The sequence below is a fragment of the Synchiropus splendidus genome, chromosome 4, assembly GCF_027744825.2.
Source record: "Synchiropus splendidus isolate RoL2022-P1 chromosome 4, RoL_Sspl_1.0, whole genome shotgun sequence".
Lineage (NCBI taxonomy): Eukaryota > Metazoa > Chordata > Actinopteri > Syngnathiformes > Callionymidae > Synchiropus > Synchiropus splendidus.
Window position 1 is genome coordinate 14,776,770 of NC_071337.1, and position 13,869 is coordinate 14,790,638.

The 13,869-nt window shown below is 41.9% G+C and overlaps 2 protein-coding genes across 2 annotated transcripts; one reads left to right on the forward strand and one right to left on the reverse strand.

Annotated features, from left to right (window-relative positions):
- Positions 1-190: 190 nt before the first annotated feature.
- On the reverse strand, positions 191-8,547 carry fkbp9 (FKBP prolyl isomerase 9). Its single transcript, XM_053862232.1, has 10 exons — positions 8,259-8,547; positions 7,292-7,437; positions 5,920-6,109; positions 5,706-5,851; positions 5,430-5,619; positions 4,492-4,637; positions 4,243-4,432; positions 3,669-3,814; positions 3,209-3,372; positions 191-1,348 (listed from the first exon to the last, which is right to left on the reverse strand). The coding sequence occupies exons 1-10, from the start codon at positions 8,462-8,464 to the stop codon at positions 1,175-1,177; spliced, it is 1,698 nt and encodes a 565-aa protein (XP_053718207.1). The 5' UTR covers positions 8,465-8,547; the 3' UTR covers positions 191-1,174.
- A 1,084-nt stretch (positions 8,548-9,631) lies between these two features.
- crtap (cartilage associated protein) lies at positions 9,632-13,692 on the forward strand. Its single transcript, XM_053862233.1, has 7 exons — positions 9,632-10,389; positions 11,375-11,524; positions 11,600-11,771; positions 12,529-12,657; positions 12,739-12,884; positions 12,966-13,049; positions 13,444-13,692. The coding sequence occupies exons 1-7, from the start codon at positions 9,928-9,930 to the stop codon at positions 13,486-13,488; spliced, it is 1,188 nt and encodes a 395-aa protein (XP_053718208.1). The 5' UTR covers positions 9,632-9,927; the 3' UTR covers positions 13,489-13,692.
- The last annotated feature ends 177 nt before the right edge of the window (positions 13,693-13,869 follow it).

The window sequence follows — 13,869 nt, forward strand, 5'->3', positions numbered from 1 at the left end:
ACATCTAGAATTCCTTCACCAATGTTCCATCTCTCAGAGTATCTGTATGTCAGTCACTGTGTTTAGTTGCTCGCCACACTTTAAAGTCTGAATCAGCTTTGGAAGTCACTGCACGTCCAAGTAGTTTCCTTCAATACAACAGTAATTAAACTGAGACACATTTACAGCAACAATACAAATGTGTTAAATGTTTTTATTGCTGGCATGAACAGACAAGTGTACCATGTCCGCACAGAGTTGTATCTAAACACTTGCTCGATACATAATGTGAAGACCTTGGAGTCGTGATAAATCAGTGTCCGGGAGACAAAAGAAGATAGCGTGTTTTGGTACAAGCCATCTCCAAGGACAGGGAGGCAAGAAATCCCTTGAGCATTGCATCTGTAAGTTCAAGGAAACAAGATGGTTCCTGAGGTCTTCTACCTATGAAATCCATGAGGTTCAAACAAAGTGTAGTGCACAATTTAATAATATATTTTTCATTACAACAACACGTGACAACAGCAGACAGACAGAAGGCGATGGATGAGATACACAGAAGACACAGGTGCACTGTCCGAGCTAATCCTGAGGTCAGGTCATTTATTATCTCCACATTCTGACAATAAAATAGAAACATTTTACCTGAATGTAATGGAAAAATAGCATCAGCATACACACTTTTGTCACATCACTCAAACACAAGTAAAAAAAAACTGCACCCAGAAGAATCCTGGAGTGTGATCAATCAGATTTTGAGCAGCAAAACGGTCAAGGTTGGAATAAACAATGAAATATTGTCTGAACATTGAACAAGCGCTCTTTATTCACTAAGCTCCCACTTGCACCTGAAAAGGTCAACATGCTCAAAAGTCAAATAATTTACATAATTATAACTGTCATTTCTCACATATTTTCACTGTTTTTTTCTCTGGAAATACTAAACATTTCTTTTTTTTTTTTTATGGGGGGGGGGACTTGTCACGCCCGGACACTGACCGCACTGTTCCATGTGACTTTTATTGGGGTGAGACCATCATAAATTCTCGATACATGGATTTGTGGACGCAATCGTTCGGCCTGGAAGAGGGTGGTGTCACCTAAGGTTATCCTCCGAACTAAACACTAAAAAAAACAACTACTACCACACGCAGACAACCCAACTCACAATCTGTCCGACCCTTTCACAGTCTCATCATAGCTCGTCGTGAGCTTCATCTGCCTTCAGTTTGAACTCGGCTAACGTTATCTTGCCATCTCCATTGCGGTCCTGGTTGGAGAACATGTTTTCGATGATGCGATAAGGATCGAATCCGGGGGCCAGACGACCTTTTCCCTCGTTGACTTGTCGTATAATGTAGTCAGTGAACTGTATGGAGAAATGTGACATTATAAAACAGTAATCACTGCACAGGTCTAGTGCAAATCTCAGCACATCACAATAAAAACAGCACTCCACTAACATGAACTGAAAGTTTGAAACATTGCAATATCATATCAAAGTATATAAAAGGCAGGCTTGAAAACTTTGTTTCTTTGGGTCACAACATCAAGATGCATTGAATGATTGGGCCCCATGCCTTTTAAATGTGATGTAAGCGCTAAAACTAAACCAAAAGTTGCTCTCCTAAGAGTTTACTTACTTGGTTTTATGGGAATAATGATATTTTATGATGACATTAATCAAGTTATTTTTTGCTGTTGAATAAACTTCTTCATGATGCCTCGCTCTAATAAAAGATTGAATCCAACATTGGGTAAGAAAACCTCAAATCCACCCTGAATGAGAGGAAAAGTACTGAGTGATGTGCATGGTGCAATTCGCAGGAAAGATGCATGGATGCAAGAGTGAGATATGAAAGACAGATATGCAGACCACGGAGGAATCGCTGAGACATCTAACCACAGAATCGGTCCTGATCTGAACCTGAGTTTGTGGGGAAAAGTACCTCCCCTCCCCCCAGTGAAAGAATGTGAAAGATAAGGAACCTCCAGGTATTGAATGAAACGGTCACCTCGCTTGTCAAAACAACAATAGCAGGGCCATCTCGGTCCCCACCTCGGCCCTCGCCCCGCTTAAACGGAGACACTCGCCCACTCAAGACGGGAAGGGTTGTCTCGCCTTCCAAAAAGACACAACGGCAGTTAGGCTTATCAAGAAGTGCTGACCAACGCAGGCCTGGTTGTTGTGGAAACCCTGGCGTACCGATCAGCCATCACTCCACCCTGCAGACTGTATAAAAGAAGACCTGATGCGAACATCGATGTCACTCTATGAGATCTACCCTCACGAGCGAGACTAGACATGGCTGCTGACACAGAGCTCTCTATCATTCCTCCGGTTTGATTAAAACACATTACGCTTGAAATGGTGTTGTTGTTTGTGAGAAGGTACTGAGGAGGTCAGCGGCTCCAACTGTACTGAGGATGAATAATGGACCACAGAGAGCCAGGACAAGCCAGTCAACAAGCAGAAGCAAGCCAATCAGAAGAGTGGACTGGATTCTCTGTTAACGGCTTCTTACTAAAAAAAACAACAACTTAAAATGGAGAATAACAAGTGGATTCATCAACGTCGTCCAAACCAAGGGGAGTTGACACAAGACCTGGAGTAAGGAACCATTGCAACCTGGACCTCAAGAGACCAGGACCAATCAGCGGCGACTACACCCCAAGATGGATTTCATGTGTATGAAAGGGTCAGAGTCAGAGATAGTCTGTGTCACTCTACACCACTTGAGCTAAGGCTAAGCTAGGCATAGTCGTTGACCCAGAGCTCAGCGTTAAGACTCCTAAATTCTTTTGGGTGAGACGGTTTTGTTCTTTGGTACTCACTCTTATGAGTAAACGGACACGCAGATGATATACATACATTTCCCAAAAGTTTTGGATATTATCCAACTAACAAGAAAGTGGCATTCAGAATGACACGGCTAGAAGCACATTAGGTCTGTCTCATCCAGCTGGATATTCAGAAAGTCACAGATATTTAATAGGAAAAAAATGGACACCCTAAATACGAGTGAGACAGACGTGATGGGCCAAAACCAATATCCAACAGCAAGAGTCGTGCTGTGAACATGCATGCTCACTCTGCAGGAAAATAAGTGGCTGGAAAACCAAGCGATGACATTACAGTCGAAACACAAAGCGTATTGGATGACTACGTAGATACATTTCACTACATTTCAATGACTCGTTTCTGAGAAAACCAACCAATCAGACTAACCTCTGAAGGCTCCACCTCCTTGTTCTGATCCATGTCCATCTCTGTGAACAGGTCAGGCGACACCTCGTCATTCCAAATGAACATGTAGCCTTCAGGAAGTCCTTCCTCCATGTCCTCCAGCTCAATATCAAACACCAGCACAGCACTTCCTGGTACCTCATTGGCTAGAAAGAAGCGACAAGGAATTAGTCCCAACAGTTTATAGTCACCACGGACACTCACCAACATGGCACTACCAATGTCAATAAGCTTAAATTGATGGCACAATAAAGTTTACACCTTGTTATTAGACATTTATGTCAAATATTTATTTAGTTATGCTTCAATACTTCGAATGTTATTCGAAGTATAAGTATTTCAAACTATTGTTTTCTTAATTAAAGATGTGAACTGAACTTTGGCACAAATTACGCATAAAGTCTATTAAAAATTGGAGCTAGAATTAGAATTGGACACTTACTGACGCCTCTCTCTCCATAACCGAGGTGAGGCGGGACAATGACGTGTCTCCTTTCTCCCACACACATGTCCATCAGTCCGTCCTCCATCCCCGGAACAACTTGATTTGCTCCCAGGACAATGTTGTATGTCTTACCATAATTGTGCCTGATAATTGAGACAATCAGAAACCAGGATATTTCAATAATTTCAGGTATGGTACATGGTGTTCATCAATCATGGCGAGGTTGGAAAGCAAACTGAGTTTCATATTCCTCTAAGATATATTATTCTTAATTATGTATGAACAACGATAGTTACTGATCCGACACATTGGAGTGTGGACACTTGAATGAAAATGAGGGTGGCGACTCAAGTGGAAAAATACTGTGTAATACGTGCAGACAATGTACTGTTTGTATATATATATATATATATATATATATATATATATATATATATATATATATAGAGAGAGAGAGAGAGAGAGAGAGAGAGAGAGATAGATAGATAGATAGGGGCTGAGGAAGTCTTCCGTTGTACAGTACATATTTGTGTGTGTTTGCCGTGGAAGTACTTGCTTTGCTTTTACTCACGTTGAATCGATTAATGTGCCGTCCATCAGCGTGGCATTGTAGTGATACTTTACAAAGTCGCCTTTCTTTGTTTGCTTTTCACAAACTTCAGGTTTGAAGGTGACTTTGATCTCCGTGTTGTCCGAGGGGTTGTGAAAGTCGATGATGTGGACGTCAAACACCAGGACAGCAGATCCTGGGATCTTGGAACCTGGACACAAGGGGAAAATGTGACGACCTGGCCTACTCAGCATTCAGAATCTGACCCACCTGTGCCTTCCTCTCCGTAGCCTAAATGGGGTGGGATGGTGATGGTGCGTCTCTCTCCAATGCAGACTCCAATAAGACCTTCATCCATGCCAGCGATGACGTATCCCATCCCAACGTAGGTGTCGTAGGTGTGATTACGAGAGTAGCTGCACAACACACAGGGTCGACTGGAATTAATGTTGTTTCAAAAACGTCTAAAATGAATCACATGGTATTGCATTTTCTTTCCCTGGAAATGGAACAAAGCACTGTACAGCCAAAATCTCGCCATGTGAAAATAAAGTAGGCTACCCAGTGGAAATACAGGAACAATTTGTAACTGAACCGCTCTCTAACTAGACCTTCCTTTTTATCTATTTTCATTGTGCATATCAGAACTCTGTTAACACTCAATCTGACCTCTTGGTCTACAATACTATATGTTCAACTAGTTTTAAGGATAAGTCCAATAAATGTCTTATCAAAATCATCATTTAATGTACGTTTAACTTTGATGATATTTCTAATTGAAGCCCATTATTTTATTTCATTGCAATGTGTTCATATTTCATTATGTTTTTGACCTTTTTTTACTGAACCCAACACGCACACTTCTTGAGGAGTCAAGTTTGAGCAGCAGTTCCCTAGCGTTTCCAAGTGGTACTGTAAGCGGAATTCTCACAGCTTGATGCTGCCCCCCTGAGGCCAGCTGACGTCTTCATTCATTTTCTTTCTTTTTTTTGAAAAATCACGGAAGACACTGGAGTCTATCCTGTCACTTGGGGCAAGAGGAGGTCGACTGATGAACGGGCCCTCAGTCCACCTGAGGGTCCATATAGGCACTCACACTCACCAATGCTCATCAATAAACATCTGAATGATTTGGGACTGTAGAAGTGCCTGGAATAAAGGAGCGGGAGCATTGAACTAAGGTCCATGCCATACATTTATGCGCTTACCTGGAATCAAAGAATGTTCCATCAAGAAGACTGCCATTGTAATGGTATCGCATAAAGTCTCCCGAAACACTCTTCCTCACACAGGACTCGGGCACAACCTGGTTGCTGATAGAGATGCCGTCCTTGGTGTTGTGGAGGTCCAAGAGAACCACGTCAAACACAAGTGAGGCCTGTGCAGGGATGTCACTGCCTGAGGGGGATATCAGAGAATTTGAAGGGGTATTGCAAAGATTCTTAGGTAAAGCCGATTAATCTTCTGGAAGTCAAGCTTCCTACCATCTCCATTCTCTCCATATCCAAGTGACGGCGGCATTGTGATGATGCGTTTCTCTCCAACACACATTCCCAACAGACCTTGATCCATGCCTGCGATCAGCCACCCGATACCCACGTATGTGTTGTAGGTGCGCATGCGAGTGTGGCTGCAACATACGAGGACAGAGGTCACACAAAAGCTTTTTTTAGGGTGCAAGTGAAGCGAAAGACAAACCTTGAGTCAAAGAGAGTCCCATCCAGCAGCGTGCCATTGTAGTGGTAGCGGACATAGTCAGAGACCTCGACTTTTCTGGAGCATACGGTCGGTGTGTGGTAGGTTTTGATCTGAACACCATCCTCAGGATTCCACACATCGAGCAGAAGAACATCAAAATGGAGGATAGAGTCAGGAGGGATGAGATCACCTTCATGGGAGAGAAGAATATTTATTGAAGGTGCAGAATCGGCCCACAATCTCTGACTTAAGATGGCGGTGTGTGTCTCGGTCTGTGTGATAACTGGTTATATATTTGATGGGGTTTCGCTGCATCAGATGTCTTCACATACCTCTCTTCCTGGAAGTTTTCTTTAATCATGAAACAAGTACAATCTCAAACTAATTCACACCTGTGACATGTTAAATGTAGTATTTAATCTGCAGTTAATTTCATTTGTCAATTTTCTGTGGTTAAATAATCCATGTAATAAACCTTTTGATTGATCCCATCCACTGTTTTCAACGTCAAGAAAAGGGATTTAAACCCCAAACAAACTGAAGGATTCCATAGTTGACAGACAGGTCAGATGCTAAAGAGGCCTCCTTTTGGTTGCCATTATGTGACTATCAATTACATTGTCATCATAATAAGAAATGCCATTCTAAACAGTAAAATGTTAGGACTAACTCAACTCAACTCAAAAGCAGTGCTGCAGAGACGCCGCTCGATAAAAATCCTGGCCGCACATTACTGTTACATAAACAAGTGCTTTAAACTGTAAACACAACACTGAAGTGCGGGTGGGACTTTCTTCGGCTTTAACTTTTGTTTCTATCTCGTCGGCTCCTCTTCAGTTTTCTCAACAATGTGAAATGGTGAAGACATTTTACATGCCCTTACATGCATCACCTCCTCCCACTCTCCTATTCCAACTCACATTAACACAATAAACAGAAGCACAACAGTTGGAGTTAGTACTTAGAAAGAAATGTTTGCAGTGTTTAGCATTTAGCATCACAGCCTAGCTGCTGAAGTTGGCATTTGTTTTTGGCTGTCAAAAATAGCTGAAACAGTCTTCTAAAGAAACATTTTGGTCACAACTCACAAAGGTTTGTGTATTTTACATCATGATGTGGTCGACAGAGTGGTAATCATAAATAATACATTTTGGAACAGAGACTGGGACCAGTAAGGAAATATGATTGAGGGCAGCAGATGGCCCCCAGGCCAGAGTCTGGACATTGTTTTCTGGTTATGGATAACTGGGACCAGGGAGGAGAGTGTCGAGGTCATGGCTACATCAATAAAGAACCTACAGACCTAACCACAGGTGTTATTTATTCTTTCATTGCTGTCACTGAAGCATATTTTATTTCATCTTATACCCACCATATCCCTGTTTTCCATAGGCCAGATGAGGAGGGATCTTCACCAGCTGCCTCTCGTTCACACACATCCCTACTAAAGCTTTGTCCATTCCTTCAATCAGCTGCTTCTTGCCAACAAACACATTATAGGTGGTGCCTCGATCATAACTGAAACACAAGAAACCACTGGTTAGTAATGGCATTATTCATTCTATTTGTGCAAACTTCAAACTAAGTCTATATTTTCTGGTTGTGTTGGAACTAGACTGAAAGTTGAGCAAAGATTAGACAGTTGAAATATCAAAAGCTGAAAAAGGAGTGCATGAAAAGGTTGGGTGTGACGGGAGGATGCTGTTCAGGTGGAGGAAGCCGACTTGCTGTGGCCATCCCTGATAGGACACGCATGAAGACGAATAAGATCGGATTTTGATGGTTTGTCCAGACTCTCCAGTGGATGGATGACAGAATTCGAGGCACTTAACTGAGATTTTTTTTTCTTTTACAAGGCATCTCTTTGCTGAATATTATGGAAATGTTAGTAAAAATTTATGCAGGGAATAACATCAGGAAATTTGCTGGATGGGGCATTTATTTAAATTTCATAATAGAAAAAAGGTCCTCAGATTTCTGAAGCACATTGTTTGAATATATGTTCCTCTGTCTGTGAAAAGTAAAAAGGAAATGTAGCTATCTAGTCATTAAAACAAGCTGTTGCACAGTTTACCTGAAAACAAAAATGAAGTGTATTGTTATTATTATTGCTGCCAAATTGACCAAAAACAACGGTATTTCGGTGCCACGCCACATTGGAATCGGGAGATAATGTCTTAATTGATGATCGCTCTGGTTCCGCAGGACTGGATCTGCCTCCTTGCTTGCGTGGCTACACTGGGATGCACTTTCACGCATTGCGCACGCTCGTCCAGACTTGCAGCGGCTCCGAACTGACCGAAGTTTCTGAAACAACACTCGCGTTGTAAAGCACTCACCTGGAATCGAACTTCTTTCCATCTGGGAACGTGCCAATGTAGTGGTACCTGACGTAGTCGCCAACTTTAACAGCGCGCACGCACTCCTCCGGGACGAAAGTTTTCTCTATCGCGATGTCGTCCAGCGACGGCGACACGGGCGCGTTGGACGCGACAACGACGACCAGAACCGCGAAATACACGGCTTTCTGGAAGTGGAGCACCATTTTTAGTGCAGACTGACTCTGGGAGTGAACGAAAGCGTCAAGGGGGTTTGTGCTGGTCCGCTCTACGTCCCTCCTGTGACCAGTTTCCGCTACTCTGGTTCGGAGTCGAGTCCTGCCTCCAGTCCCAGGACAGGACGGCATCCTGTCAAGTTACCGCTAAGCAATAAACTTCCGCTTTTTTGCTGATACAATATCGTATCGTTATAATGCATTTCTCCTGACATTATAACATAGGTAATGCAGGAACACGAATATCATTAATTCCAGCCAACTATTAAAATGTAAATAGAATTTTGAGGTGGCCTGATGAGTTTTATTCTGAATTCCGCATTGTTACTTCCGGTGTGGTTCAGCTACTTTACAGGTCGACACGACGCACCCCGGGATTGAATGAGATTTTTCGGCACCACGTCTCGCTCTTGCGCAGTAAAACCCTTGATATGTGTCAACGTGGTAACATTGGGGTCTTCACGTCAAGACCCGCCCAGTGTTGTACATCAGGAGCTAAACCGTGGCTGGAACTCAAAGCAGTTTTCAACGCTTTTTGAGTTCGTTACTCCAACCAAGTTAAAATGGACATACATACATGTATATTTTTTAAATCAACGTAATCCAAAATAGTTAGCCAGAACAATTAAATGGGCTTGTTGTGTTGCTATTTGGTGTATGATGGAGCTTAGTTATTTTTCAGTACATCACTTCCAGAGGCCAAGGCCTGAATGTTTGGGCAATCGCAAGAATAAAAACAAATGCAGTTTTTTGTCAAGCTTTTTGGTGTGTGCACGCATGAATCCTCTAAAATAACAATGGACAAATATAGTGCTTGCACATTGAGTATTAGCTATGGCAGTTGATACTGGAAAATACAAATATCATATATAAGTGTCAATCACTGAGCACTTAGAGGCCATGTGATGTAAGGGAGTTTAGGGTTGAATGGCAAATGAAATGCAAAAAAAAAAGAACCTTTACTTTGGAGCGCCTTGAGACATTCCATCAGACAGAAATTATACTTGGCTCACTTGGCTCTAGTATGAGCAAAGTAGTTATAAAAGCAAATAAAGTAGTTATAAAAAATGCCAGGTGTCAAAGGAGGCCTGAAAAGCCCTGCTTGGGGCCTCAGAGTTTCTTAAAACCGCCCCTGGAATGTCTCTACGTGGCAGTGGGAGGTGCACTTCCACTCTCACCAGGAGTTCCGCGCATAAACAGACAGTTAGATGGAACACAATATTTGAGCTTAAGTTGTAAAAAAAAAAAAAAAAGTGATTGAGAAATTGCCGCTTCAGTCGTGTAAACTTGATGCCACAGCTGTTCTGGAGGAAACGGAGGAGCCGTGATTTGTGGGAGGAGCAGCGGGGGTTGCAGCTTGACTCTGGCCGGCAGAAGATCGTCTATCTCCGGATGTGTTGCTGGAGTTGAGGCGCTGCTAAAGGATCAGCCAAATCGGCCTCTTTAACTCAAACATGGCTCCCTCAACTGCTTCCCAAGCCGCCCTGGTCCTGCTGACCGTGCTGTGCTTGAGCGGGGTGCGGGGTCAGTACGAGAAGTACAGCTTCAGGAGCTTCCCTCGACATGAGCTGATGCCCCTGGAGTCCGCGTACAAGCACGCGCTGGACCAGTACACCGGCGAGAAGTGGAAGGACTCGGTGGAGTACATGGAAGTGTCGCTCAGGTTGTACCGCCTGCTGCGGGACAGCGAGGCCTTCTGCAATCTCAACTGCAGCTCGATGAGACTGGACGACGAGCAAAAGTTCGAGGAGTTCCCAGAGCTGCGGGCGTTCGGGAACGTGATGAAGCGGGCGCAGTGTCTGAAGCGCTGTAAGCAGGGGCTGCCTGCCTTCAGACAGGCCCTGCCGAGCCGGGACACCATCGATGAGTTCGACCGGAGGGAGCCCTACCGATACCTGCAGTACGCTTACTTCAAAGTAAGCAAGTCTGGTAACTCCACTTGGGAGGGGAGATCAAGCATTACTGGTCACTAAAAACCCTTTTAAGCCCTCTGACGTCACTGACATACATCAAATAGGTGACTTCATTTATATATACACTTAAATTTATATAGTGAGGGACTATAAATTAAGACGTCTAAGTTAATCCTGACAGCATCAACATCTTTTTAATGTCAGAAATGTGACCATGTTTAACCAAAACGCACATAGATTTTTGTTTCATTTGGCTCTTCAAATATACTGTTATGAAAACATCATCTGTTGCAGTTACTTGTAGTGGATATAGTGGCAGGATGTTTTCTAATTACAGACTAATGCACCAAATATCGTTCATTGTTGCTCAAATAAATGATAATTTTATATAATCAATCAAACAAGAACATACAAATGTACTCAGACATGATTGGTATGATGTCGCTTAACCATATACTGACAAGAAATTTGGGAAAAAACTAGTTTAATCCACAAGCCAGTCATTGTCAGATGAAATATAGTTAACAAATAATTTTCACTGTGGGGATGAATAAATATGGTCCAGTGCTACCACTGAAATGTAATATTTAGGTACTGTTCATCTGTAGCACGTCTGATTGTGTGATCATATACAGTTTTAATCTTTATTTACGTCTATTTTCATGCCTAATAATGACAATCATAATAAGTTTCTGACTGGTTTTACAGGAATTAAGACTAAATCACATGAATTAAAATCAACAATTTTTATTTTAACTGCTGTAGGAGCCTTTCAGTTTTATTCTGCAATTATTTATCTGTTTCTTCACTAAATATTAAACTGTTTTGTGATAATATCATGGGGAAGGACCCGCAGCATGATGAATTTAAATGTATAATATTTGCATCTTCCCCTTCTTATTCACTGATAGAAGCATATCACTGCTGTGAATATTGAAAAAAAAGTTAAAATATGAATCTAAAGTGTATATTTTTGTGTTTTGTGTAGTCTGACAATCTGGCTAAGGCTGTGTCTGCGGCCCACACTTTCCTGCTGAAGCACCCCGACGATGAGATGATGCAGAAAAACATGGCCTACTACAGGAGTCTGCCAGGGGCCGAAGAACACCTCAGAGACCTGGAGACTAAATCGTATGAGGTATTTGTGAACTGGAGTGAGTTGAGCTCGGTCTGATATTCCTGACTTAAATAACCCTTTTTCTCTCATTCACAGACACTGTTTGTGCGTGCGGTGAGGGCTTACAATGGGGACAACTTCCGAACTTCGGTTTCAGACATGGAGTTGGCTCTGCTGGACTTCTTTAAGGTCTATGATGAGTGTCTGGCTGCGTCCGAGGGTCCGAGGGATGTCAGAGAATTCAAAGACTTCTACCCATCCATTGCTGGTACTGTCATCTGCATCTCACTGCTGCTTGTTACAGACTAAAACACAATCTTCCATTTATTTATGTTAGACAAAGAGTTTTAGCTATTGCAGTGCATCATGGGACATTAAGTGCAATTGGTGGGGGTTCTTTATCCTAGTTGGTCAATGATATTACTCATATTATATAAGACCAGATTCGAGTTTGCATGCTTGTTGCAGATGCAAGAAGTATGTGTGTTCACATAGAGACTCTGACACATTGACTGGAAGCAGAGTTAGAATTGTCCGAGTTAAAGATGCTCAGATTTTCATTGGGTGTGATGTGGAAGGACAAGATTAGAAACAAATGTCTCAGGAGGTCAGTTCAAGGGGAAAAGTCAGACCAGGGTTGGACAATTACATTTCCAAAGGGGGCACATTATCTAGTGTGCCTACCAAGCCAAAATACAGAAGAAAAAGAGTCTTGAATTTAAACTAAATTTTGTAAATTAAATCATAGAAAACGCGAAAGTGAAAATGGCGCGAAAGTCTTATTATGACATCACATCAGATCCTCACAGTATGTTATTTCTTTAACACTGAAATATAAGATATGAATGCACTATTTTGCAATGTATTTTCCATTAGCTTTTCATTATTTATCAATGTCTTTTGTAGTTTTGGCCACATAAAGACAGACTAAGGGCGGCATGTGGTTCCCTGGCCATACTTTGATTACCTCTGTGTCAGACGAATAATATTAGTAACAGCAGTAAGCAGTGTTTTTGCATCGACAGATCACTACATCGAAGTGCTGGAGAGGAAAGTGACGTGTGAGAAAGACCTGACTCCAGTTGTTGGCGGCTTTGTCGTTGAGAAATTTGTGGCCACAATGTACCATTACCTACAGTTTGCCTACTACAAACGTAAGATATTAATATGAATAGCACTATCTATGCCTCACCCAGCCTTGCTGCCAACTGTTTTTTTTTTTTTTATGATCACAGTGAATGACATGAAGAATGCAGTCCCATGTGCAGCCAGCTACATGCTCTTCGACCCCAATGACGATGTTATGAAGAACAACATCGCCTATTACAAGTTTCATAAGGGCCAGTGGGGGCTGACAGACGAGGACTTCCTCCCGAGAAGAGTAGGAGCACTCAGTTGATCATACGGCTCTGTGCCTAAAGCACTTGGATCACTATGGTTCCTTCATGTTTGTGTTGTTTAGGAGGCAGTGCGGTACCACAACCAGACGACAATGCAGCTGGAAATGTTGCAGTTTTCAAGGCAACACTTGGTTAGCGATGATGAGGTAAAGGATTTTATCTAGTTAGCAGAGCATGACAGTGACTTTTAGTTGTTCTACAACTGTATAACCTCGTTGCCAAACTTCAATTCACCAATAGGTAGCAGCATTGGATTGTTTTGTTTTCTTTGGGGGGGTTCAAAAAGTCCAACAGATTATCTTCCCCGGTGTGCAATATTCTTTCTTCACCTATTAAATACGACTTTAGCTGTAACTGACTATCTAAGAGCCTGTAATTTAATTAAAACAATTGGATTTGGAGTCTGGACAATTCAAAAGTCCACTTGTCTAGCCAGTGCTCGAATAATAACTATAGCTCAGTTTCACTCTTGTCTTCAGTCGAGATATGCATAATTTTCAGTGAATTAATCCAAGTTTTCTTCTTTGCTTGTGTCCTCAGGGGGAGGTTGTGGAGTTTATTGACGAGTTTCTAGAGGAAGACTGAATGTTTTGAACGACGTGCTGTGTATTTATTTCAGTGTTCACTGCATTTCTGTCTACTGGGTTTTTAAAATATCCAACCTTCACGTCTGTGGAATTAATAAATAACTGTAGGTACATCAAACAAATGAATCGCTTGCAAATGAATTCCTGAAGAATCATATATGTTGAGATTTCATATGGTTTTTAAAATAAACTGTTGAATCAATACTGTGTTCAATTTTTCATGCTTTGTGTGATGCATGTATAAAATAACTTTCTACAGTAATATAAAGCACAAGTTCTTTTGTGTTGGAGGTTTCAGAATTTCTTCAGCATATACTGTATGGGCTTTGTGCAAAAAATAAAATTGCTAATATTCCTCCATAGCTTTTAGCAACAGTCC

Excerpts from the sequence above, each read along its gene's own strand:
- crtap (XM_053862233.1), top strand. The coding sequence starts at position 9,928 with ATGGCTCCCTCAACTGCTTCCCAAGCCGCCCTGGTCCTGCTGACCGTG. Across the intron at positions 11,772-12,528 it reads CTTCTACCCATCCATTGCTG|ATCACTACATCGAAGTGCTG; the intron begins GTACTGTCATCT and ends TTGCATCGACAG. Across the intron at positions 13,050-13,443 it reads ACTTGGTTAGCGATGATGAG|GGGGAGGTTGTGGAGTTTAT; the intron begins GTAAAGGATTTT and ends TTGTGTCCTCAG.
- fkbp9 (XM_053862232.1), bottom strand. The coding sequence starts at position 8,464 with ATGGTGCTCCACTTCCAGAAAGCCGTGTATTTCGCGGTTCTGGTCGTC. Across the intron at positions 4,433-4,491 it reads CTACGGAGAGGAAGGCACAG|GTTCCAAGATCCCAGGATCT; the intron begins GTGGGTCAGATT and ends CCTTGTGTCCAG. Across the intron at positions 3,815-4,242 it reads GGCACATTAATCGATTCAAC|GCACAATTATGGTAAGACAT; the intron begins GTGAGTAAAAGC and ends CTCAATTATCAG.